Source organism: Carlito syrichta, unplaced genomic scaffold (genome assembly GCF_000164805.1).
Source record: "Carlito syrichta isolate Samal-C Ts95f unplaced genomic scaffold, Tarsius_syrichta-2.0.1 Scaffold59675, whole genome shotgun sequence".
Classification (NCBI taxonomy): Eukaryota; Metazoa; Chordata; class Mammalia; order Primates; family Tarsiidae; genus Carlito; species Carlito syrichta.
The window spans coordinates 37,869-64,472 of record NW_007003771.1 but is presented as its reverse complement, the minus strand read 5'-3'; the positions used below and the strand labels follow the sequence as shown (position 1 = coordinate 64,472).

Below are 26,604 nucleotides of genomic sequence, written 5' to 3'. Positions count from 1 at the left end.
TGGAGCATCCTGCGCATGGCCATGTCTTCAGCACCATGGACAGCGCCTGCTCCCAGTAGGCACTTGGTGTCCTTACCGGTTAAGTGAAGGACTGTGCTCATTCCCTCACTCTGTGGGGAGTTCCCGTTGTGGGCATTGTGTGTTCCCTCACAGACTGTGGATACTCTAGGCCTTTGCCTGCCTTGATTCCCGCCTGGACTCCATCCCCGCACCCTGGAACTCCTTCACCCACCACCCAGCGGGTAAGAGAGCTGGGACCTTGAGGGCCACACGCGTATGCTGGGGATGTGGTTGAGAGCTCAGACTTTGGATCGAAATCAGAGCTGGGCCACGTTGCTTCCTGATGTGTGGCCTTGGGTGGGCGACCTGGCCACCCTGGACCTCAGTTTTATGTTTGCAAAATGGAGAAACAATAGGGTGTTTCTCACAGGGCCTTTGGGAGGGCTGACAGTTGATGCAGGGGAAGTAGAAGCTCATGGCAGGTACAGGGTAAGCCCTTCATTGTTTCTGTCCCTTCTGAGTGTGGTGCATTCTAGAAGCAGAAAGACAGTGGATGCAACTGCAGCTGGGATTGTGGTGGGGGGTGGGTGGGTAGGGTGGAGGTGATGAGACAGAGCGGGTTGGGGGGGAGTGGTGAGGAGGACCCAACTAGGTGTCAGTGGTTCACAAGACCTGGGGGTCTTTGCAGGGGTGCTAGCAGTGACTCTGGGGAGGGGGTACACAGGTGGTAGGCCCCCCCACCCTGCCTTGATGGGATCAGTCATGTTCTGCTCAGATGTAAGCCTTAGGCTTCCAGGGATGGCCCTGTTGGAAGCTCGTTTGAAAACAGGTCCCAGGATGACAGCCAACCTTCCTCCCACTCAGTGTTCCTGGAGTCTCCCTGCGTTACAGGACTTGTCTGGGTTTCAGAGGAAGCCATGATGTGGCCGCATTTGTGGTTCTGGGTTGGCTTAAATCCTGAAATGAGAGAGGGGTCTGGACTGACCCCCTCCCCAGCCCTGCCTGGTCACATGCTTGCTGTGCAGCCTTGAGGAAGTCATTACTCCCCTGTGCCTCAGTGTCTTCACCTGTGGGGGTCATACCTTTGCTTTAGAGGGCTGTTGTGAGGATTGAGTAAGACATTGCAGCTGGAATCCTGTTTAAGCACATGGACCTGGAGAGACCCCTTGAGTTTGGATCCTGGCTCCATTCTTCCCAGCTTTCTGGCCCTGGGCATGTCATGTCCTTTCTCTGAGCCTCAGTTTTCTCATCTGTAAAAAGGGGGCTGCTATCGAGACGGTTCAGTGAGGCAGTGGGTGATCTGGGCTCATCATAGGGCCCGGCATGGGACAAACACGTAATAAATGCAGCCGTTGCTGTGGCGGTTATTATATAAATACATCTAAAGTGCCCAGCACAAAGCTGATGCTCAGCGGATGGGAGCTTTAATTACTATTAATATCATCCAAGGAGGCCTTCCTTTTTTTTTTAAATCGTGCATTTAAAAATTAGGATTCAGTTCATTGAAATTTGTTTTAAAAGAAAGGCAGATTTTTTAAGTGTATAGGTTTGTTTCTTTGATCTCTCTTAAAAAGAAGAATTTCACACCTTTTGGAGTGTGCTCGATGCAAATGAAGATCTGAGAGCTTGCGGAAGGCCGTTTGGAGCTAATTCTGGGCTGGTTTGACAGCCACGACACTGAAGGGGATGCATCGAGCTGACAAAGCGAGGCTTTCTTTGGTAACATCCCAACCTCTCAAAATAGTCACTTTCCAAACTAACATTTGTCATATTGGTGTTTGAAAGAAGCTTTTTGTTCATTGATACGACAGTGCACCCTGCCCCCTCTTAAAACACTTCAGAGGTTCCCCATGGTGTCCTGGGTGAGTCCAGGCACTTGGCCTGCTGCTCACTCCTTCTCTTTGTCCGCCCTGGGCGTCTGGGCAGTTGTCAAGTATGTGTTTTCCCATCTCTGTGCCTTCTTGCGTGGGCTGCTTCTGCCAGGTGCCATTCTCCTCTGCCTGGGGAGTGGCTGTTTAGCCTCGGTGTCTGTTTCTGCTATCGCCCCCCTCTTATCCGTCTTCACGGAACCCTCCCTTACTTCTGTCCTAGGAAAGGAGAAAGCGTTGCTGTTTGTGACTCCTTAAGACTTGACACCATCCCCACTGTGGATCCTCAGTGGCTTGTGTGCCTTTCTCCCTCTAGGCCACAGGACAAGGGGTTTGTCACGGGGCCTCTCTGTTTCTAGCTGTCATTATGGGGCCAAGGAAGAGGATTATGGAATGAAGGAATGGATAAGCAGAGGAGGCAAGATGCTTTTATTTTAGTGTATCCTACCATCCAAAAATGCTTATTTAGCCTCAGGACACTGGCTTTACTAAGAAATACTTTGACAATAGAAACTTTTATTCTTATTCTTTTTTTCTTTTGTAAAACTGGATCATTTAAATTTTTTTTTTACAATTTAATAAACAGTTCTTTTGATGACTGCAGACATGTAAGGCTGTTTGGTAGTATTCAGAAACATCGCAGTCTTGGTGGTTTTCCCGACTGACGTGTGGGGTATAGTCTTCAATAATTATAAGGAGTGACTTATTTGAAACTGCTGTCAAACCAGTAAAACTGCATTTATGTATCTGTTGTTTTCAGGATTGTTGGCCATTTGGGCATATTTTCCTCAAATAACTCCGCCTCCTTGTGTCACAAGGCCCAGCTCGTCCACACTGACCTCAGTGACACCCTAAGTTGTATATAGTGGGGATGAAGAATTATTTATGTCAGGTATTGGCAGGCACAAAGCAGGGTTCAGGGTGTGTTACCTGGGCTTTCTTGAAACGTAAGCCCATTGGCCTAATAAATCTTTCATATTTTGGTGGTTTTCTTGTAACGCCATCTCCAGCAAAGCAGATTTTAATGACCATCCTCTTTCTTGCTTTCTTCTTTCTCTTTCCCCTTCGAATAACTTTTAATATTTCTGTTTCTCTCTGGGCATGAACTTTAGGCAAAGGGACCTCCCATTTTCCCGCTCTCTCTTTTCATTTTTGTTTAATCATAGTGGGAAGTGCTTCAGCTCTGGACTGTCCCTTGCTGTTCAGCCAATAGGCGGGTACTGCTCCCTGTGGAGTCTTTCATCGTCCTTTTGTCTAGTGTTTCTCTTTTCATGCATCTTGATAGTCTTTTTCATTTGTATCTTTGTAGCATGGCACTACTTATAGTAGAGCTTAGCCTTCAGACCAATCATCTACCTTCTTTGAACGTTCTGGAGCCTCTTTCGCTTTTTCTCATGGTAATCCAAACGATGTCCATAGTGTTTATGGTATAATTCAATATATCCGTTTTGTGGCACGGTGATGGTTGCAGAGCTGCTGGGCGCTGCCTCCCAGTCACCAAAAAGCTCTCAACTTTCAGGTTTTAATTTTAATTTTTTTAGAGATGAGGCCTCACTATGTTGCCTAGGGTGGTCTCAAACTCCTGGGCTCAAGCAATCCTCTTACCTCGGCCTCCCAATGTGCTGGGTTACAAGAGCCACCCAGCCTGGCCAATCATTTTTGCATATGTTTTTCAGTTGCTATGGCAAAGAACTTTGCTAGGGGTTATTCCTCCCCCCGCCTTAAATGGATTGTCTGTAGCCAGAAGGCACCTGCGAAACCTTTTAAAAAATATTTGCTGGGTAACACAAGGGCCACACACCTGGCCCTGTAGCCATGACTTTCACCCAGGGCCCTTCGTCAAACGCTGGTAAAATCCTTGCTGGGAATTTTCTGGTGAGTTGGAACCAGGTATGGGCTTCCTGTTCCAAGGCTTCTCCATGAGAACTCTTTCTTTTTTTTGAGTTGGAGTCTCACTCAGTCTCCCAGGCTGGAGTGCAGTGGTAGGATTATGGCTTACCGCAGCCTCAACCTCCTGGGCTTCAGCCTCACAGCCTCCAGCATAGCTGGGCCTACAGGCATCCATCACCATGCCCGGCTAATATTTTGATTTTTTTTTGAGGTCTCGCTAATGTTGCCCAGGCTGGTCTCAAGTAATCCTCCTACCTTGGCCTCTCAAAGTGCTGAGATTACAGGCATGAGCCACTGTGCCGGGCCTTGATGAGAACATTTTGCTAGTGGGGTTGGGAGCTGAGGTAGACCAGGACTCTCTAGGTGACCACTTGGTCTCCTTTCATCTCTAAACCACACTGATCTCTAAAATTCTGGAATCATTTGTTTCTAAAGTTAGAATGGTGGGCTTCCAGGATTCTAAGCTTTTAAAAACTACATTCCTAGGACTCTCAGAACTTGCACCTCATCTGCTCACAATTCTAGTTGTCTGGGATCTGGGCTCCTCTAATTATTTTTAAATTTAAGTTGTGGCAAAATATATTCAACACTGATCATTGTATCCTTTTTAATGTGTGCAGTTCAGCGGCATCAAGTACATCCACATTGTTTTACTACCATCACCGTCATCCAGCTCCAGAATGTTTCTCATCTTCCTAAATGGAAACTCTATCTATTAAGCATGAATTCCCATTCCCTCCTGCCCCCAGCCCCGGCAACCACGATTCTACTTTCTGTCTCTATGAATTTGACTATTTTGGGGACTTCCTATAAGTGGGATCCTATAGCATGTATTCTTTTGTGATGGACTGTTTCACTCAGCATAATATCCTCCAGGTCATCCATGTTGTAGCGTGTATCCGAATGTTCTTCCCTTTTAAGGCTGAATACTCTTCCATTGTGTGGATGTGTCATCTTTTGTTTATCCACCCCTCTGCTGTGTCATCTTTTGTTTATCCACCCCTCCACTGTGGACACTTGAGGAGCTTCCACCTTTTGGCCATTGTGAATAATGCTGAGGTGAACATGGGTATGCAAATATCTATTCGAGTTACTACTTCCATCCTTTTCCTAAAGATCCTTGAAAGATCTGAGTTCCCTTTTAGGTAATGTGAGTGTGCAGATAAATGCTGCATATAACTGAACTTGAACATATAAATATTTGGAGAGATATATGGAATGATCAAGCCTAGTCATAATGTTTAAATTACCTCTATAGTCATGCATATACAGTATTTGTAAAATATGTTACCTGAGAAATATTTTTCTGTCCTCGCATCTTCTGAACTGATAGAGTATTCATTTGCCAGGGCTGTCATAGCAAAGTACTACAGGCTGGGTGGCTCAAACAACAGAAACTTCTTGTCTCACACTGTTCTGGAGGCCAGAAGTTCGAGATCAAGGTGTGTCAGCAGGGTTGGTTCCTTCTGAGGCCACCCTCCTGGCCCTGTAGATGATTGTCTTCTTGCTGTGTCTTTCCTTTGTGCCTGACTGTGTCCTAATGTGCTCTTCTTATAGGGAAAGCAGACATATTGTATTAGGACCCGCTCACACGACCTCATTTTACTTTAATTACCTTTAGAAGCCCTGTCTCCACATTCTGTGGCATTGGGGATTAAGACATCAATATATGAATTTTGGGGGACACAGTTCAGTCCATGACAGGTGAAACTGCTGTCACTGGAGCTGTTTTTTGTTATCCAACTTACTCTCCAGGGTTCTTCATAACCGCTCATGCCGTGGTCGTTGGAGAACAGCATTTTTGAGTCGACTGCATGTGAAGCTGTGGAAACCCATTCGTAAACTCTCCATCATAACTGCTTGGTGTGTCTCTCTGTGTTGAAGGATCAGCTACTAGTCTTACTGTTTATTCTTTGAAGAGAATATGTCCTTTTTCTCCTCTATTTTAAGAGTTTCCTGTCTTTGGCTTTCAATACTTTGACTATCGTATTAATTTTCTGAGGCTGTTTAACAAATGACCACACACTTGTTGGTTTACAACAACAGAAGTGTGTCCTCCCACAGCTCTGGAGGCCCGAAAGTGTGATATTGTGGCGTCGGCAAGGATGTGCTTTTTCTGGAGTTTTCAGTGGGGGCTGGGGGGTGGGGGATCCTTTCCTGCCTCTCTGAGCCTGTGGTGGCTGTTGGCAATCTTTAGCTTCCTTGATTTGTGGCCGCAAGATCATGTTGTCTGTGAATAGAGGCAAGTTTTATTTTTTCCATCCCATTTTGGATGCTTTTATTTCTTTTTCTTGCTTAACGTCCCTGGCTAGAACCTCAAGTACAATATTGAATAGAAATGGTAGGAGTAGACATCCTTATCTCTTGTTACTGATCTTAGAAGAAAAAGTTTTAGCTTGCCACCGCTAAATATAATGTAAGCTATGGAATTGAATATCTGTCTATCTATCTATCTATCTGTCTATCTATCATCAGGGATTCACTATGTTACCCAGACAGCCTCAAACTTCCAGGCTCAAGCCGTCTTCCTGCCTCTGCCTCTCGAGTAGCTGGGACTACAGATGTGCACCACAGCACCTGGCTGGTAGTGGGATTTTTGTAGATGCTCATAATTTTATTGAATTATTTAGATATTGTTCCCTTTAGTTCTTTGAACATATGTCTAATAACTGACTTTTAAAAGCATGGTTTAGTTAAGTCCGATATGGAAGCTTCCTCAGGAGCAGTTTGTGTCAACTGCTCTTTTCTTTGTCTAAGGGCCATCCTTTCCTATCCCATTGTATGCATCATTTTAAAAAATGGATATTTTAAATAATATAATTTGCCAGCTGTGAAAATCAGGTGATGTCCCACCAAGGTTTGTTGTTGCTGTTTATTTGGTGAATTCCTGGACTGTGTAATATTTGTATTTTCTGTCTTAGGTGGTCACTGAAGTCTCTGCTTGTTTAGTGTAGTTGTCAGCTAATGACTGGTCAGAGATTTCCTGACATGCCTTGGACCAATGAGCATCCCATGATTTGATAAGGGGCTCCCAGTCATTGTGCTGGGGCATGTCCTCAACTTTCTAGCACTTTACAAAAGTCCTCCCTTCGTGCATGTGCAGAGCTTCCAGGTCAACCCGAGGTGAGCAGCTTGGGCTTTTGCAGGTCTTTCCTGGGCATGCACACAGCTCTAAATCCCCTGCGGACACCTCTTTCTCCAGATTTTACGTTTTTTGGTTAACGTCTTATTTGCCCCAGCATGTGTCACTTCCTTGGAACTTCGTGAAGTTAAGCAACTGCTGCTGATTGTTTTCAGCAAATGCCCTGGTGATAGGGCTTTCCTCACTGGGCAAGCTCTAAGTCATGCTAGATAAAGGCATGTCCTGCCAGTAGACTTTACATATCAAATAGTGACGGTTCATTAGGAATGGGGCTTTCTGGGGAGTCCCAAAGTGACTTTGTCGCCTAAGCTGCTGGTTTTCACAGCTACAGCGGTCCTGAGGCTACTGGTTTCCAGGTTACTACAGGCCTGGGGAGGGGAGGGTGGAAATAGGGCAAGTTAGAATGCCATGAAACTCAGCTGTTTTCCTTGCATATGTGCTCCTTGGATTGCTGCAAGCCTTTGGCGAGTTTCCAAAATTCTAAAAAATAAAGTGGATTTTGATCATTTTGGCCAGTGTTGTTGTGGAAGAGCATGTGCTCAAAGGTCTTTATCCTTCCATCCTCAAAGTGCTTCTCTGTATTGCTTTTTGCTTACAGCAGCCACAAGATCTTGTCCAGTGTTATGTTGTTTAAAATAAAGTCATCAAGAGTTCCTCATAACAGGAGAGACGTTGTAAAGACTCTCATATGAGGCAACACTCTTTCTTTCTTTTTTTGGAGGAATGTTTAGTGAAAAAAATGAAAAATACGTAATGTCTAGGTGGTTGTGACTGAGCAGGAGAACTCATGGGCTTCAGTTTCAGAGGGACCTGGGTTCAAATTCCCTCTTCTCAGCTTCCCGGTTGTGTTGTTGTTTCACTTCATCAGGACCCAGTTTCTTCATTTGTCAAATCATACTGCCTGGTTGGTGAGACTGTTGTGAGAATGAGAAATAGGGCATGAGAGAGGTTGTCTCAGACTCTCAGTAGGTGACAGCTGTGATATCATTAGCTACTGCCTTACCTGCCCAGGTGAGGAGCTGCTTAGCTGGATTGCCTGTGTTTGAGCCTGGTGCCAGAGTAATCCCTACACTCAGACCCTCAGAATCTCAGAGAAATAAGTCCGTTTTGGTTTTCTGCCTGTGCTGCCTTCCCACCCATCTTCACCGTGACCCAGTTTGCTTTGGCTCCAGGTTTTGAGCAACGCGCAGAGCAAGTGTGAGGTCAGGCTGCCCCTGGACAGAGTTAAGTTGATAAGAGCACCAGGCTCCCTGTACCTTCTTTTTATTCAATTGGCATTTTATTTGCATTCAGGTAATATGTGTACACTATAAGTCACAGAGTGCTACAAGGCTTACAATAAAGATAAGGACACTGGTCCTCTCTTCAACCCCTCCTTTTCCTACGTAACTGTTTCTCTAAGGAAAAAGACACGATTGCTATTTTTTGATTTTTCAATTTTAGACATTACTTTTAAATTTCCTACAATAAAAAAATGAAAATTTAGAGATTTGGTTTCCCTACCCCCATCTACATCTTTCCTCCTAGTCTTTTAATACATTTCTATCACAGTTTTTGGTTGGGTATTCACTGTATGTCCTGTTATTTTTCCTAGTGAATTATTTTGCTTGTTTGTTTGCTTGTTTTTCTGCATTCTCATCATTGTTCATACCTCTGTTTCCTGCAGAGCCTTAAATGCCTCTCAGCAGTGTGGTGAGACCTGCTGGGTTAACTGTCAGCTCATTTACCTTACAGATTCTTCCTGCAGCCTCTGGGCCCTGCTCCCACCTGACCAACTGATCCAGGCCTGTTCACCGTCACCATCCTGAGATCTCCCTTCACTGTCTCCCTTCACTGTCTCCCTTCACAGCTGTCTCCCCTGTCTTGAAGCCCCTGGTCTGGTATCCAGTGGCTTCCTGTTTCCTTGGTTTGCTCCTTCCTTTTGTTGGAACACACCCTCTAGTAGCTTTCTGAGTAAGAGTATATGAGAGTTACCTGCTGGGCAAACTTGCATGTCAGAAAAATTATTCTGTCCTAAGTCTTAACTACTCATAGTTGGCGTAGGTGTAAAATTCCAGGTTAGAAATCATTTTTCCTCAGACTTTGAAAGGTATTTTTCTACTTTATTCTTTTTTCTAGCTTCCCGTGTTGCTATTGAAAATTCTACTGCTGTTAGAACTCATCATCCTTTAAATATGACCTATTTTGTTTCTGGACAATGTTTTTTAGGTGTGGGTCTTTTTTATTTTCTTTTTTTTTAGGCAGTCTCTTAATGGACCAAATTTTGTCCTTTAATTCTAGGGCGTTTTCTCATATTATTTCCAATTTCCTTCCATCTGTGTTCTCTGACTTCTCTTTCTGCAATTAGGAGTACTCAGATGTTGAATCTGTCATTTTGCTTCTCTGATTTTCTTATCTTTTCTCACCTGATACTCACTTCACTGTCTTTTTATTTTAGTCTCTGAGAGATTTCCTCAACTTCATCTTCCTACTCTTTAGCCACATTTTTAAGAAAGTCTGCTATGTTTTTATTTCTTTTGTAAGAGCACCCTGCTAGTATTTCTTGGGGGTGCAGTATCTTCTCTTATCTTACCAAGGGTGTTCGTTATGAAGTAAAATATTTCTGCCTCAGTCCTGTCTCCTCTGATTTCCTTTCTCTCTTTGTTTTGGCAAAGGACTCTGCTTTCAGTGTGGGTTTTTCTCAGAGGTCTGATGACACTGCCTGTCTGTGTGTCTGAACTGGACATCTGAAAGCTGTTGGTGAGGTGTGTGTTTGTGGTGGGAGTCGGGTATGTGATAACGGGGACTTGGCTGTGTCTCTGGGGAATCCCCAGCATTGATACCTATAGGTTTCTCCTCCTGGACCTTTTGTTCCCCCCCCCCCAGTTCCTCAGTTTCCAAGCCTGGCTTCCAGATTCAAGAATCAAGTGGGGAGAGGGTAGGGTCTCCACAGTCACTATATTTATGTCTTTATCTTATGCTCCTGTTGCTCATCCCTTGGCCTCACTGCCCATCTTCTCTCCCACTTCCCAGCATCTGTCCTTGGAGCACCAGGCCTTTCATTCCTTCATGGTCAGTTTCATAGGATGTCAGCAACAATCAGAGGCAAACACGGGTCTTCAAAACATCCTGTTCTAAGTGTCCCTTCAGTCCTACTGTCTGACTCTACTAACACCTCCCCTTGGTTACCCCACCCTGGCGCCACACTCACCTGCCTGGAGAGTCTCAGAGAACTGAAAAAGGTCTCAGAGGTCAGGACTTTTATTCAGTTTCCTCATGGAACAGATGGGGGAAACTGAGGCACAAGGAGGGAAGGGCCTCGCTTCAAACTGCACAGTGAGGTACTAGCAGAGCTGAGCTGACTTCCAGTCCAGGATTCTTCCATAGCCTCACGGTGCCAGCTCCATGGGGGCCTAGGTGGGGGCCTAGGTGCTGTGGACTGCTGATGTCTGCTGAGTGAGTGAAGACCACGATGGTTTGGAGGCTGATGTCGACAGACTGGCCTCGTCCTAATAATGATGGGTACCACCTGTGGCCATTTATTTGTGCTCCGGGGTCATCCTGTAGCTGATTGCCTAGGAACCCTTGGTGAGTCATTTGACCTCTCTGGTCCTTGCCATCTGCAAGGGACAAGAATACTGGGTGGATTTGGTACATGTGTATTGAGCACTTACTTGTCACCAAGCCCTGTACTGAGAGTAGAGCCACGAGCCAGCTTTGATGGAGCTCCCAGACTGCTGGGAAAGTAGACAAACCAACCAGCAGCCAGCACAACCTGGGCAGAGTCATGAGCTACGCGGCCCTGGCTGTTGGTTGGGGGGTACTCAATGCCCTGCTAGGGTTGAGTGAAGAGAACGGGCTCATGGAAGGTGCTTTAGAGGAAGCGGCACTTGGGCCAATGGACAAAGGGTGAGTTTAATTGGAGTTGACTCAGAAAGAAGGGCAGGAGGGGGAATTTCAGGGCTGTGGAGCCTCATAAACAGGTATCAGGAGCTCTTAAGCAGTCCAGAGAGGTGCAGGAGTGGTGGGGGGTAGTTACAGTCAGAAAACCAACAGGGGGCGCTGTGGCCTCTAGTTCTGAGTGCCTGTCACCTCCACACTGACCAGCTCTGGCCGCTTCTGAGGGCCACCTGGTGCCTGTTGTGAGTGTCTTTGGGTATGTGTGTTCTGCCAGACTGTGACTTCTGGGGAGGATCCCACAAAGTTCTTTTGGCGATAGCCAGCCTTAATTTGGGGGGGGAACACAGAAGCTCTCAGCTGCCCCTTTCAGCCTAAAGTCATCTGTGCGCTCTAGTAGCAATGGAAACAAGCTGTTGAAGATGGTTAGGCCTGAATGTTCCTGTGTTTAAAACAGTTCCCAGGAAAAACAAATGTTTGAAAGTTAAACATTTTGGCTATTAGGGTGGAACAGAAGAAAAAATCACATTTGCCTTTTAAATACAGGCACCAGTGCTGAGTTATGAATCCAGAAGCCTCCCATGTGGGACCTGTGGGGGCTGGGCAAGGCTGAGTGGCCTGCAACTCAGGGGAGGGTCAGCTGTCCAGGGGTGTCTGCACCTGGCTCTGAGCAGGCAGACCTGGGCTCCGGTAAGCTGCTGTGTGGCCCCGGGTGGGTGATCTCGCCTTCTAGATCTCTGTCCCCAGCTCACTTTTCTGGGCCGGGCAGTAGGTTACCGCATTAACCCTTCTGAGTAGCCTGGTGATGCAATGGCTGACACCGATCGAGGCTGTATTAACCTTGCCTTTTATTTTCTGTATTCTGATGTGACATTTCAGGCCTGGTTAACCCTCCCAGGGTTCACCTGTTCCCAGAGATAGTAAACCACTCACCTTTGAGCATACTTTTCACACGCAAACCAGCCACTCCACGGCCCGCACCCTAGCCACCCTCTATGTGGAGCTCTCTCACACTCTGGGCCGCCTGTCCTAGGCAGGTTTACCCTGTCTCACCTGCCCCTTCCTGTGGAAACCACAAAGGCTCGCACCCACATTTTCCCCTCACCCTCCATCTCCTGGTTGACCCCACTGCTTCCCTGTGTGGCCCTGTATGGCATGGCCAGGCTCCTGGTTTTAGGGAACTGTGAGTATAAACCTCTGTCATGACAGTCATTTCTGTGTGTCCATGTCTTACCAAACCTGCTTAAACAAATCTCGGCATAAATTCAACTTGGGGTTCAGTATCTTCACTTGATCATTACAAGGACCCCATGAGGAACCTTAAATATTCCTGCATGAGACAGTGGCTCAGGCCTGTGATTCCAGCACATTGGGAGGCCGAGCCAGGAGGAGTGCTTGAGGCTAGGAGTTTGAGACCAGCCTGGGCAAAAGACCTTGCCTCTACAAAAAAATTAAAAAATTTAGACAGGTGTGATGGTATGTGCCAGTAGTCCCAGCTATTTGGGAGACTGAGGTGGAAGGATCATCTGAGCCCAGGAAGCCGAGGCTGCCATGAACTGTGATCATGCCGCTGCACTACAGCCTGGGCAACAGAGTGAGACTCCGACCCAAAACAAAAACAAAAGCAAAAACAAAACATTCTTGTTTTACAGACAGGGCCACTGATGCTGAAGCAGGTGAGGGTTCTTACCGAGAACCAGTGGGAGGTAGAGATGGGATTCAAGCTCTATAGCCCACACGCCTACCCACTGTGCTACACTGCCTCTCATCTGTGCACCAGGGTGAACGTCCCTTGCCTGCTGGGGAGTGGGGTGTCCAGAAGCTTCGAATGTGTGTTGCTGGTCACAGTGCTGGGCACAGGGAAATGCTCAGCACAGGGCAACAGAACCTGACTTTTGCAGACATGGCCCCTGCATTATGTTCCTGTAACTCAGCCCAGTCTGTTGGCGCAGGCACCCGGTGCCAGAGCTCTGCCGCCCGTTCAGGTCACACACAGAATTCCTGTTCTCTGAATCGCCAGCCCTGATCCTCCGTGTGTGCTTGGTCAGGTGATGCCATCACTGGCAAAATGCGCCCAAGCTGCACTGAGACCCCACGGTGGCTCGCAAGCTGACACGTGGAGCTCGCTTCATGGCGGTGTTATTCTAGACCATGCGCCATACCAAGGAGCCTGCTCATGTGCTTCTTCCAGACATCGGCAAGTGTTTAAACACAGAACTGTCAAAGACGTACTAAAAATGCAATCAGAGATCGTTATGCCGTCTCTTTATTCCATCCCCCTCTGCTGTGTTCTGCGAGATGGGAATGGGCGGAAGAAGCCATAAGTGGGCATTTTCCTGATTGTCACTGCATTTAGAGAACACTAAAACTCCGCCGGGCTCAATACGCCACTCCGGGAATGGCATCGGTGGTGGGGAAGCTTGCACATATCTTGTTGAATTTAACAGATTATGCAGTTTGGAGGCAGCGCTTTCTGTTAAATGGGATGGGTAAGTGTTAGCGATAAAGAATTGTAACCTTTTGGAGGGAGATTAATCTCGGAAGCACAAGTAGCAGAGATTTCCATGCACGTCCCCCTTTGTGCCCCGTGCACCAGCCACACTTGCTGCCATATGGAATCTGCGTGTGGACACACATCTCTTGGATATACATGTGTGGCAGATGAAAAGTTAAAACAAAGGGCTGTCCTCCAGTGCTCTGCTTATGAATCGTTAAAGGTCTCTTTGCCACCAAGAAATCCTTGCCTAGCAAATGTCAGGATCTCAAATGATCTGGTTGATAAGGAAGGAAGTATTTCCGGAAGGTGGTCTGATCATGATCGTGCAGAATACAAATGCTTAACATTGACCACTGGTTCTGAAAAGCAAAGGGAGGTGGGGCTGGATTTGACATTAAGGACCTGGTCCTTGGTCGGAGGACCAGTGTTGTGGCCCACCCTGCAAAGCCCACCTGGCACATTTCCAGTTGCAGGATCCGACCTGTGCCCCAAGTCCCTACTCCACTCCTCCCAAATGTCCTCATATCTTTCTAGTCCCCCAGACTATCCATTCCAGTGACCAGGGCCTTGTCACTGTTCAGGCATCCCTGAGGCAGGAGGCCAGGGTTTGAGTGTCAGGTCTTTACTGTTGCTCTATGTGACCTTGGGCAAATCCCTTGCCCTTTCTGAGCTTCCGTTTCCTCCTTTATTCAATGAGTGGCATGGATTGGAAGCTCTGTGGGCCTCTTGACTGTGTCTTGCTCATTGTTGTGTGTCCTCACTGGACCCTCATCGGGGTCTGGAACACAGCTTGTGCTCCATCAGGGCTTGTGTAGAGCTGACCCCTGGGTTGGGGGGCTTTATGGTGGGACCCGGCTTCAGGGAGGAAAGTGAGCTTCTAGCATGATGGGCATGGGGGACAGGCTGAGTGGGGTCTTAGCTCTGATGGGTTGATGAGGGTAGGGGGGTAAGAAAAGGCATTTGGACTACCTTTCTTCTCGCTGAGCCTTACCAAGGCTAGCACAGCCCCCCAGACACCTGTGCAGCCGCCCACTGTGCCCCGCCTGGGTGCTCTTCAGACAGGCCATCTTTCTCCCAGCTTCCCTGTGTCGTGTCCATCCTTGGTCCACCAGGTGATGGCTATGTTCTGGTCTCCAGAGTTGACGCCGCCTAATTTCTTCACACCTGCCTGGAGAATACCTACTCTCCTGGGGTTCAGGTGCTCCTGGCACCCTGTCAGGGCAGCTACTCTCATCAGGGCACTGAAGAAGCTCCTCTATAAGTCAGCCCTCTTCTCTGATGCAGGGGGGGGACAGCAGGGAAGGGCAAGGAGAACATCACTTTTCTCTGTGCACGGGCATTGGGCAGAAGAGTTTGAATTCATCTCATTTTCCCCCTGCAAGAAGACTCTGCAAATCAGTTCATTGGTTGAGGTCCTCAAAACACTTCCCTCATTCACTGCCCAGATAGAGGGTAGTGCTGAAGCTAAGCAAGAAGGCCTCTAATGATTGACAGCTGGGCATTTTATCCACATTCAGGTTGCTAAGAACTGCAGAGGGATGTGACCCCTGGAAGAATAATGCAGCCTTAGGCTGTAACAATAGAGTCAGCAGCCCTGGAACAGAGGAGGTGACTTCTCTTTCCCACTCTGTGATGGTCAAGCCATGCCAGAGCTTTAGTTCTGTCTACCTCATCCCCACCTGCAAGGGAACAGGTCTAATTGGAGAAGATTCAGAGGTGGACAGTCAGGACTGTGGGTGAGGAGGGTGGGTCTGTCAAACATGCCCTGCCAGGGACAGTTAGAGGAAAATTTTGTAGGAAAAGGAGGGACATAGGTGTCAGTTGGTATAAAAGAGACGGTCAATACCTGTCTAAGGATGGGTAGGTTGATAAATGCATCCATCTATCCACTTGTCAGTCTCTCCGTTCATCCATGTATGCATCTATGTTTCCATCTATCATCCATCTATCCATCCATGCATGTATATATTCATTCATCTATAAATCATCTATTTAATACATCCATTCATGTATCCATCCATGTATCCATCCACCCATAAACCATTCATCCATCCATCCATCCATCCACCCACCCACCCATGTGTGTGTATATATATATATATATATGCATCTATGTATCCATCTATAAACCAACCATCCATCCATCCATGCATCTATGTACCCATCCATCTACAAACCATCTATTCATGTATGCAACTATATTTCCATCCATCTATAACCCATCTCTTCATCTATCCATCCATGTGCAGTTAGAGAAAAAGTTAGGAGGAAAAGGAGGGACATAGGTGTCAGTTGGTATAAAGAAGACAGTCAGATCTATCTAAGGATGGGTAGGTTGACAAATGCATGCATCCATCCATGTGTTCATCTATGTTTCTATCTATCTATAATCTTTCCATGCAAGTGTGCATCTTTATATCCATCCATCTAGAAACCATCCATCCACTCATTCACGTATGCATCTGTATTTCCATCCATGCTATAAACCAGTGGTCCCCAACCTTTTTGGCATCAGGGTCCAATTTTATGGAAGAGAGTTTTTCCACGGACAGGGAAGGGGGATCATCAGGCATTAGATTCTCATAAGGAATGTGCAACCTAGATCGTTTTCATGTGCAGTTCAAAATAGGGCTCACACTTTTATGAGAATCTAATGCTGCCACTGACCTGGCAGAAGGCGAGCTCTGCTCACCTGCTGCTCACCTCCTGCTGTGTGGCCTGGTTCCTAACAGGCCATGGAACAGTACTGGTCCACGGACTGGGGATTGGGGACCCCTGCTATAAACTATTCATCCATCCATCCATGTATGCATCTATATTTCCATCCATCTGTAAACCATCCATTAATCAGTCCATTCATCCATCTCTCCATCCATCCATGTGCAGATCTATACATCTATCCACCTCTAAACCATCCATCCATTCATCCATGTATGCACCTATATTTCTGTCCATTCATCCATCCGTGTGTTCATCTATATATCCATCCATCCATAAACCAACCATTCATCCATCCATCCATCCACTGAGAGGCAGAGTAGCACGATGGTTCCGAGTGTGCCTCAGGACACTGCCACAGAGTCTGTCAAATGTCCTTTGCCCCCTGGAGTCATCAATCATTCTGTTATTGATTTGTGTCATCTTAGGCAGCCTCCCTGAGCCTTGGTTTTCCCAGATGTGACATGTGGCTAGTAAAACCTAAGAGTCTGTGAAGGTTATATGCAGCTGGTGAGTTGCCAAGTCCAGGTGAACAATGAGACTGGCATACTTGTGGCTAGACCTTCAGCTCAGAGGGTCATGGTGCTGGATGGTTTCTGTGTTCATAAGTGGACGTCCCCTGCCTCCAAGCCATGGGGCGCTCCCCTTGTTGGAGAGACCAGACATTGTTTGAGGGTGTCTCCCCAGCAGGTGTGACTTCCACCCTGCTGCCTGGCCTTATGTACAGGAGCTGGACCTTGTGCACCCGTCTACCCTTTCCTGAGAGGGAAGAAGCCTCCCTTGCTGAGGTGGGAAGAAGAGGGGGGAACTGACAGCTTCCTGAGCATTCCCCAATCTCGACTATCTCCCCGGTAGTCGAGAGCTGCAGAAATAAATGAAACTGTATTGCCGGAGTAATTTGCTAATTTGCTTAAGTAACACCCCTAGTCAGAGACATGACATAAATACATTAGTGTGGGCTCTGCCCCCCCTCCCAGCTTGGGCGGTGCTGGGAGCAGGATGGATGGGTGATATGAAGCAGAAACGTGGATGACTCAGAGCTTGGTGGCAGTCGGTGCTGGCTACCCCTCCCACTGAACCAGTGGACTCTTTTCGCCTCCTCATGGCTGTGTGCTTGGGAAGGGGCTCAATGATGGGCCCACACTGACTCTATGGTCTGGTGGTCTTGGAGGAGTCTGAGGTGCCATCCCAGAGGTGTAGGTAGGGTCAGCTGGACCAGCATCCAAGGCCACCACTCCCCTCCCCTGCTGTGGGGCCTGGGCGGGTTTCTGTACTTTCGAGCCTCAGTTTCCTCAGCTGCAAAGCAGAGAAAATAAAATCAAGTACTTTAGAAGGTTATCTGGGGGAGATAAGATCTCCACTCTCCACCCAGGGGTCCTGGAAGTGGCAGTCTTTCTTGTTCTGTCCCCCGTGGCCCTCCCCAGCTACTGGGGCCCACATAGCCCTCTTCTCTCTTCTCCACAGCCTGAGCACCACTGGAGAGGGCTTCTGTGCATCGGGTTGCACTGTGGTGTTGTTGGTGGCTGCCGGACTCCTGCTAGAGCCTGTTGGGGATAGAGATGGGTGAACCAAACACGCCTACTCCCGTGCTCCTGGAGCTCTCCTGCAAGGGGAACAAGCAGACTACTCAGCACCTCTGGACCAGGCCCTGTGGGGTGGGCTGTGATGAAAAGTAGGAGGATGGAGGAGGCAGAAGGGGCTTAGGAGCATCCCTGTGACCCGAGTGGAAGCACCTCCCCAGACCAGGGGCCAGATTCATTTCCTTTGTGTCTCTAGGGACTGTGACAAAGGCCGGAAAACCAAACGTCTACCAGGAGTGGACAGTAGTACCTTTAAATGAGTGAAGTGGACTAGGTGTGAACGGTAGGGGCAAGTGGGGACTGGGACAAACTGGATATTTTCATCCCGTCTAAGGGGACTACAGATACTCAGCGCATCCTGACTGGGCTAGGATCATGGGGTGTTCATTTTTGTTTATTTATTTATTTAGAAAACAGAAGTAATGAAGTGTTATTGGGAATCACAAATTTTTAATGTTGGCAACAAATTCAAATTTTATAAAAAGCTGTGCCAAACAAAATATGTCTGTGGGCGGGTCTGGCCTGCATGTTTCTAGTTTACAAACTCTGACCCAGGGAAGCTGCTTGATTTTTTTTTTAAATATCAAAAGTTTTATAGATTTCCATTTATTATCTTCTGTAATACCAAGGCAGTCTTGCAAGGTAGGTGTTCCTGGCATCATTTTACAGGTCAAGAAATTGAGGCACAGAGAGGCTAAGTCATACAGCTGGTTGGTGGTAGAGTGAGTCTGGAGCCCATGCTGCCAGAGCTAAGAGTCCACGGTCTGTCATGCCCCCATGGCCTTTCTGAGTTGATAAATACCAAAGAAGAGAGGACACCATTTTCTCAAACCTGAAAAAGAAGTCTGGGGTGGCTGGTGAGTCAGTGATGAGTAGATTGTGGTTTTCTGCCAGTTTTGCAGAACACTTCTGTCTGGCCTCTGGGCTTCCCTCCCCACCTCTCTGGCCCACCCAGAGTGGCCAGGCTGGAATTGGCTGTTTGCCATGGCTGTAGGGCACATGGCTGGGCACACAGTGCAGGTCCCACCTGGGGAGGCAGGGGGTGGAGAAGAAGCACATAACCAGGTTCTGGATCCTTCTGTTTCATTGCAATTAGAGCATAATAATGGTTGTAGTTACAGGACAGGTTCTATGATATGTATGGCCATAAGCCTAGCCTGCCTTTCCCTGGAGCTCACACGAGGGCTGGGGAAATGCGCTCCTTCCCAGAACACTCTGACTGGGGCGGAGTCTGATCACGCATCTTCCAAGTCTGATCCCATACTGTGTGTGTCAGTTTCCAACGAGACAAGCCTCAGAATTTGGAGCAGAGGCAGTTCTGGAATTCGATTCTCCACGGAATGCTCACATAGCAGATGACGTAGCGTCTCATACCATGGTCAAGGGTGGAAAGGCCCTGCTGTTCCTGAACTGCTGCGTTACTCCAGGGATGGACAGCGGTGCCTGTGCTGTTGACTGGAGCACTGGGAGAAAGAGCAGTGCGGGGAGTCTTGGGGAAAGGGCTCAGGGGACCCTGAGGATGGGAAGTTCTTTACCCCCTGGGAAGGGGCTGTCACCAGTCACACCCATCTTGATCAGAAGGGAAACTGAGGTTCAGAGAGGTTAAGTGACTTGTCCAGGAGAGAGATGACAGAGCCAGGATTTGAAACCAGGTGAGCTGGCTCCAAAGCCAGGCACTTTGCCTTGTGTGTGACAAGGTGAAGGTCATGGTCGCTGGGAACGGTGAGGATTCATCTCGAGGTGTGGTTCTCCCTTGGTTCAGGGGGCCATCAACAAGATCTCTTCCCTGTTCTTGTCCTGGAGCTTGGAGGTCTACCCCGAGGACTCCCTCTAGGAGGGGAGGCCAGAAGAGTGGCTTCAGCTCTCCTCAGAATGGGACTCTGCATCCTGGCCATGAAGAGGGCACTCCCTGAGCTCTGGAGAAAGTGCTCGGGCCACACGGGAGTGGCTCAGAATCCAGCTCTGGCAGCTCGTGGCCGTTCGTCCTCTAGCATGTCATACCCCAGCTTCCTGAGTCTCAGTTTTCACATCCACCTAATGGGATGATACCAGAACCCGACCCAGTGCCTGGCACATAGCTGGGGCTCATATGTACACACTCCAGGAACACTTTGGAATGGTTCTAGTCACTTACGCTGACCAATTCAGGACTATAGAAGTGACTTTCTTGTTGAATTAGCTACATTAGTAAAGTGTAGTGTCTCTTGCACTGGTTCCTTCAAAAACCAGAGTTCAAGTCATTTAGATGTTCCATTTAAATGGCTCATGGGACCCCAGCAGCTGAGGCTAATGAGGGTGGGGGCCAGAGGACCCAGCCGGATGTCAGGCTGGTTCTCAGAGAGGGTAGAAGTGGGAGAGTGGTAGGGCGTGGCCTTGACTGAAGCCAAGAAGCTGTGGCGGTTTTAGGATTGCATAGGGCCAGCCTGGTGGGTGGGGCCCTTTTAGAAGGTTGTCCAGAAACACATCCACAGCTGATCCCCTGGGAGGCAGTACATACTCCTCCTCAAGGCATCTGCAAAGCTGGACTCCAGGGAGGGAAAGGAGAAGTGTGCCTTGGAAGAAACTCCCGGGATCTTGCAGGCAGCAAAGCTAGAATGACACTATTGTTAGTTCAGTGAATGGTGTATATGGACATTTTTGTTTTGATTCCATTTAGACTTTGTTTTGACTTTGACTTCCACGACAGTGGGAGTGGGCGCTGCCATTTTCGCCGAGGGTAGGATCCCCAGATGTTGGAACTGGGCTCTGCAAAGAACTTTTGGAATGTGGGGCCAAAGAGTCAAGAGATCCGGGGGGTAGGGGCCTGGGACCGTGAGGCTGGTGACAGCTAGGGCTGGGGGTCCAGGACAGGGGCTTCCTCCAGTGGAAAACTGGCTCAGACAGCGGGAGTGGAGGTAGATGAGTCCCAAGGAAGAGGCCAGGCACCATGTGGCTCAGAGGCCTGGGAGGAACCTGTCTAGCCTTCTCCCACTGGTCTCAGGGGTCGATGGCCAGTAGAGGCCTGGGCAAGCAGAGCTGTGGAGGTGGTGATCGGGCTGCTGTCTCCTCTGAGTTGAGGACAGCAGTTGGGGGGTTGGCAGCAGGGGTACCCCTGCTAGGTGACTCTGGCAGCTTCCACCTGCCCCTGCCCTGGCCATGCTGTGGCTTCCAGAAAGGCCAACAGACCCATGCTGTGTGTTTGTCTGTCTGTGTCTGCCCCTGCAGGCAGCCTGCCCTATGAGTACAAGATTGTGATCGCAGGCAACCACGAGCTGACCTTTGACCAGGAGTTCATGGCCGACCTCATCAAGCAGGATTTTTACTACTTCCCCTCCGTGTCCAAGCTGAAGCCGGAGAACTACGAGAACGTGCAGTCACTGCTGACCAACTGCATCTACCTACAGGACTCGGAGGTCACCGTGCGGGGCTTCAGGATCTATGGCTCCCCATGGTGAGTGGCCCGGATGCTGGTCCTGACTGCCGTCAAGACTGGAGCTAAGGCTGTGTGGAGAGGGGATTGGGGATGGGAAAAGTAGCGGGAAGCACTAAGTCACACGGCTCAGGACTAAATCTCATCCCCCTCAACCTCTGTGTGGCTCTGGGCAGGTCACTGCTGTTCTCTGGGACTCTGTTTCCCCATATCTCACCGGAAAATAGTAATATCAGCTGTACCCTGTGATATATGGTGCTATACTACTGTACATACAGGCAGGTCCTACTGTCTCTACTTTACAAGAGCGGAAACTGAGGCACCTTGCTGAAGGTCACACAACTAGGAAGGGGCAGAGCTGGGATTAAAACACAACCCCTGCCTTTAGTCATTATTCTACAATGCTAGGAATTTTCCCTAATGCTTGTCTTCCTCCTCACCCCAAAAAGGTACATAAATCGGGGGGTTGTGATAACTGATCAGCCTGACCGAGGAAACAGCCATGAATGGCCACAAGCCTGAGTCACTGTATGGGGATGGCAGCTGTGTAAAAATCCAAATACACGTCAAGTCCTCATTCTCTGCTGGGGACACAGAAAGAGGTCAGGCCTTGACTCTGAACTTACCTGGCTGGGTGAGGATCAAGGTGAGACCGGGTCATGGCTGTTCTGGGTGGGGGATCAGGATGCCCATAAGGGCCCTGGTGATGGTGATGGTGATGATGGTGATGGTGAAGAAAATGGCGATGATGTTGATATTGATGGCAGGGAAATCACTTCTGAGCAATGACAGTAACTGGGCCCTGGGCTAAAGTCTCCATCGACATTATCTCTTATCCTTACTCAGCCCCGTGAGGACTTACTTATTATCCCCATTCAACAGGTGGACAGCATGACTGGCTCTTAGAGGCCCAGCTGGCAATAGCCACAGGGTGCCAAGTGCTGGCAGGGTGAGGTGGTTTTCGTATATGGAAGGGAGAGACCACATACGTTTGAAAGTGTGTCTTGATCCAGAAGGCTCCCTTGAGGAGATGCTGTGACCTGAGCCTTGAGGGAAGAGAGGGCATTCACAGGCAGGGAAGGGGCAACATGGCCTGAGCCTGTGCTATCAACTGGAGCCATCCAGGCAGGGAGGACGAGGGCCTATTTGGGGGTTCGCGGGGTCTGTTTGGGTGGAGGAACTCCAGGGAAAGCTACTGCCCACAAAAGTCATCTAGGAAGTCCTAGGCTGCCCTGGTTGATGCCACTTGATGGCCACCTGGTGGCTGGAGATTGTGGGCAGATTTAGAACCTAGTCCTGTCTTTCCAAGGCCTCCTTATGGAGATGGTGAGGATGATGATGATGCTGTGTTGATGGTGATGATGGAGCAGAGAGGAAGGCAGGGAAGTGCCGGGCTGTCCCATCTCTGGGCCTCAGCAGGTAGCTGCTGTCATTTCCCTCGTCCTCATGATGCACAAGGTCTTGATGGACCCTCCTTGCAGCCAGTAAGGTCCCAGATGAGGACCTTTGGTGCACTCTAGGTTGTGATGAGCTCAGTACCAAGGACAAAGAGAGAAGAGGTGGTAGCCGAGTCTGCCTGACAGGCCACTGGAGCACAGACCTGGAAAAGATGTCTGTAAGACACAAAGTCAGCAAGAGGGCATTCTAAGTGGTAGACCCAGTGTGAGCAAAAGCCTGGAGGTGAGCTGGCATGGTGGCAGGGGAGTGGTGGAAGGTCAAGTAGGGAAGTAGGGAGGCACGGAGAGGTCGGCAGGGAGGCACGGAGAGGTCGGCAGGCACGGAGAGGCACGGAGAGGTCGGCAGGCTCTGCCTCTCAGTACCTGGGCATCTGGACTGAGTCAGTTTGCCCAGGGGTTTTCAACTTGCTGTCCCCAAACTCTTTTTCCTTCAAGTTACATTTTGTAGAAGGTAAAAGCATGACTTTGGAACCAAACTATCTGGGCACAAATCTTGGCCTCACCCTTTACCGGCTGTGTTAACCGAGCCACTTAACCTCTCTGTGCCTCAGTTTCCTCCATTCCCAGTGTCACGACGGAGGCATCAGCCTTGTTATTTGTTACAGAGCTGGAGAACAATGGGGCTGAGGGCTGGCAGTGTCACTCAGGATTGCCCACTTCTTCCCAGAGCTGCTCTGCACACCCTGCAGCTGGGCTCTGAGGAACCCCTTGGACAACTGGCTCCTTAGGCTCTCAGGTGAACTAAGGGCCAGGGGTGGGCCCAGGCCTGTGGCCTTCTGTCAGTGGAGGCTACATCCTGGTGCTGCCATGGCGGCAGGCCTGAGGCCTAGGTGAGGCTGGCTGTTGGTCCTGGTGTTGTCCAGCTGCCGTGAGCGTGAGCCACCCGTGGCTCCTGCTTTTGGCTTCTTGCACGGGCAGTTCTGGGGTCCCTAGTTCCCCGGGGCCTGAGTACAGGAGCACTCTCTCCTTGACCCCCTTACTGGCTGGGTACACACATATAACCTGTGTCCCAGCACCAGGCTGCGGGAGTGGGAGAGGCCACGGACAGAAGGGGCCTGAACCCAGAAGATGAATTCAGGGGCTGTGTGACCTTGCACCGAGAAGGGCTTGGTAAGATCTGAGAGGGCTCCCTGTTGGAGGGGCTTTTAAATTGGAGCCAAAAGAGTCATGGGATTTCCATAGACAGAGGAGGTAGGGGAGGACCTACCTGTCTGAGCCTTTGTTACGTGCCAGGCTCTGCGCCAGACTCTTTTTGGGGCTGATGTCATTGAACAGCCCTTAATGCTAGGGACTAAAGGCCCCCGTCCCCATCCCATGATGCAGGCTGTGAGCTGGAATGCCCCCTGGTTTCTCTCAGATCCTGTCTGGGGCTGGGAGCAGGTGTGGGAGGTGAGACCTGGCTCATTTGAGACCTGGCTCAAGTTTCACTTGGTTTTAACTCGTGTGAGCTAATTGCTTGCATCTGCTTCCGTGGTGGCACAGGAATATTCCTGAGCTGCTCTAGCTGCCACCCACCCCTCTGGGGCCTGCTGCTGGGAAGCTGGGTCCCTGCCACTGTACCCTACAGTGTGGGCTGTTCACATTGGGGTGGCATCTCTTTTTAGCTGTGTGACTTTGGGCAAGTAGCTTAGCCTCTCTGGCCCCTCCATATAGTGAGGAAATGATACTACTTGCCTTGTAGGAGGTCGTGAGATCTGTGTGGGCCCATCCAGATGGAGGCCTGGGCCCAGGGCATGCCCCTGAGGGTGGCTGTAGTTATGATTAGTGGGGTGCTCCTCGTTGGGTCGGAAGTAGGATTGCTCTATTCTAGTCCCCAAGGCAGGGATAGTCCTATAATTACTCCCATTTTACAGAAGGGCGAGTGGAGGTCCAAGCAACCATGTGGCTTGTCCAGGGCCACACAGTGAGCAGTTCTCGAGGCTCCTGGTCCTGACTCTTCCAGCTCTGGGACAGAGGCCATTCAGTGTCCTTTGCTCAATGTCCTCTTGCGCCAGGCTTGATCCTTAGGGTAGCCTTATCGGCCTTATGAGGACACTGAGGCCTAGGGGCTGAAATGTGTGTTAAGTGCTGGGGAGACCTGGGGATGTGAAGTGAATGGACAGACACAGCTGCTGCCTTCATGGGGTTTACGTTCCCGTGGGAGACAGCCAACAGCCAGTTCCTGTGGCTGTGATGGAGAGGCCGGGAGCTGGGGCCAGGGAAGGCTTCCCGTGGGGAGAGCCAGAGACTGAAGAGATACAAGCAGCGAAGGGGGCTGGGAAGGGTGTGGCTGGCAGAGGGAACAGCCTGTGCAAAGGACAGGAGGCTGAGAGGGCCTGGGGCATTCTGGGGGCTGCAGAGCTGAGTGTGGCTTCCAGAGGCCTGGAAGAGAACAGAGACTGGGTGGCCCAGCACCACCAGAACCTGGGTCTCTGGGTCCTCAGCCGTCACCCCACTCTCTGCCTCCCTACCACGCTGCTGGAAGCCAGGGCTCTGCAGAGCAGCCTTCTCCCTTCATGGAGTTTCGGGCCAGTAGGTGGGTAGATGGCATGGGGTGACCTGGAGTGAGGCAGAGCGCTGTTCTGCCAGGGTCCTCTGGTGGAGAGGGACCCTCAGCTGCTGGTGGCCCCAGGTGATGCTAGAAGCCACACAAGTGGAAGTGGCATCAGCCAGCCCCTAAAAAAGATGTTCGTGCTTAAAGACCCTCCTGGCCTGGCTGCCGATTCTGCCTGGCGTGGGGTGGGGTGTGTGGGGGCTGTGCGTCCCCTCCTGACCATCTGTGGAGGCCCAGGCAGGGCACCCGGCTCCCCCAGCACTGGTCGCCTGGCATATGGCGGCTCCTTAGGAGGGTGCAGGTGACAAAACGGGTTGTGATCATTATGAAATTCAGAGGTTTGAGGTCTTTCTTTGCTCTCTTCTCCGACCCTGAACATATTAGCTAATGCGTGGAATACCGGAGACGCCCTTCCCAGCCTTAGAAGCATAGTTACACCAGTAGGCAGAGATGGAATAACCCGCAGTCACAAGGGACCTGACTGCTACAGCAGCTGGGGCGTATGGGCAAGGCTGACTGGGCTGGGGGGCAGATGTGTTCTGTGTGGCTCTAGAAAGTGGAGCAGGGGACAGAAGGAAGTGACAGGAGGCCGTCTCACCAGTGTGGGGAAGACTCTCCCATGGGCCAGGATCCCAGAAGAGAGTGATGTGGCCTTGCCAAAGAGTGAGCTGCCTGTCATGAGGGGCGTGGAAGCAGAGGTCTGCCGTGGGTGGGCCCAGTGTCTTCCCAGTCCCTTCCCCCTTTACAGAGCCACATTTCCTCTGCCCGCGGCTGATGATCCCCGCCCTGTAAGCAGCGGGAGGCACAGGCACGTTCCTGGGGAGGTCCTTACACTGCTAGACTTGAGAGACTGGCCTTGATGTTGAGGATTCTCCAAAGCAAGCTAGAAAGGAGAAACACAAAGCAAACCGATGGTCACAGCAGCTGGCTTTTCTTCTGAGTGTTTATGGGTTTTGGATGCATTTTTTGTTCTCATTACCAAGTGATGCTCTGCTTAGGAGCCTAATGGGTCAGATTTCAATGGTTCTAACTTCTATGCTAGGGCACATGCGCTGAGGCCCATGATGGCCTGTCACACGCCTGGCTCTGTGCAAGGCTCGGGAGACCCTGAAATGGATCAAGTCTGACCCTGCGACCCAGGAGCTCAGGGTGGGATTGGGGGACAGGGGCCCATAACTGTTGACATCCGGTGCTCACCAAGCTTTTTGCCTGAGCCCCATGCCCTGTCTCATTTGTGTTCCCTCATTCAATCCTTCAGCGGCTTCCTGTGACCGGGCAACATTTTCAACCCCGTGCTTCCAGAGTTGACTAGAGGCAGAGAGAGAATCGTGTTTTCATATGAGTATGTTCCATGCAATATTTGGGACATACTTACACTAAAAATCATTCATTGTTTATCTGAAGTTCAAATTCAATGGGGCTGCTGCATCTCATCTGGTAACCTTCATCCTGAGACAGTTTGGTTCTGCTGACTTTTTCTTTCATTTAATTTTTTTTTTCAGATTAGTCTTTGTTTTTTAGAGAAGGTTTAGGTTCACAGCAAAATTGAATGAAAGGTACAGAGATTTTTCAATATGCCCCCTGTACTTTTCATGAAGAGTTTTTGAACGTTATAAAAATGGACACACACAGTG

The 26,604-nt window shown here is 49.5% G+C and overlaps 1 protein-coding gene across 2 annotated transcripts in view; it reads left to right on the top strand.

The window, feature by feature from the left end:
* The window catches only part of MPPED1 (metallophosphoesterase domain containing 1), an 80,372-nt gene that overhangs the window by 32,194 nt on the left and 21,574 nt on the right, over positions 1 to 26,604 (top strand). For both annotated transcript variants that reach the window (XM_008050252.2, XM_021708390.1), the window contains exon 4: positions 20,776 to 21,001. In XM_008050252.2, coding sequence (XP_008048443.1) covers positions 20,776 to 21,001 — 226 coding nt within the window. The remainder of the gene's footprint in view (positions 1 to 20,775; positions 21,002 to 26,604) is intronic.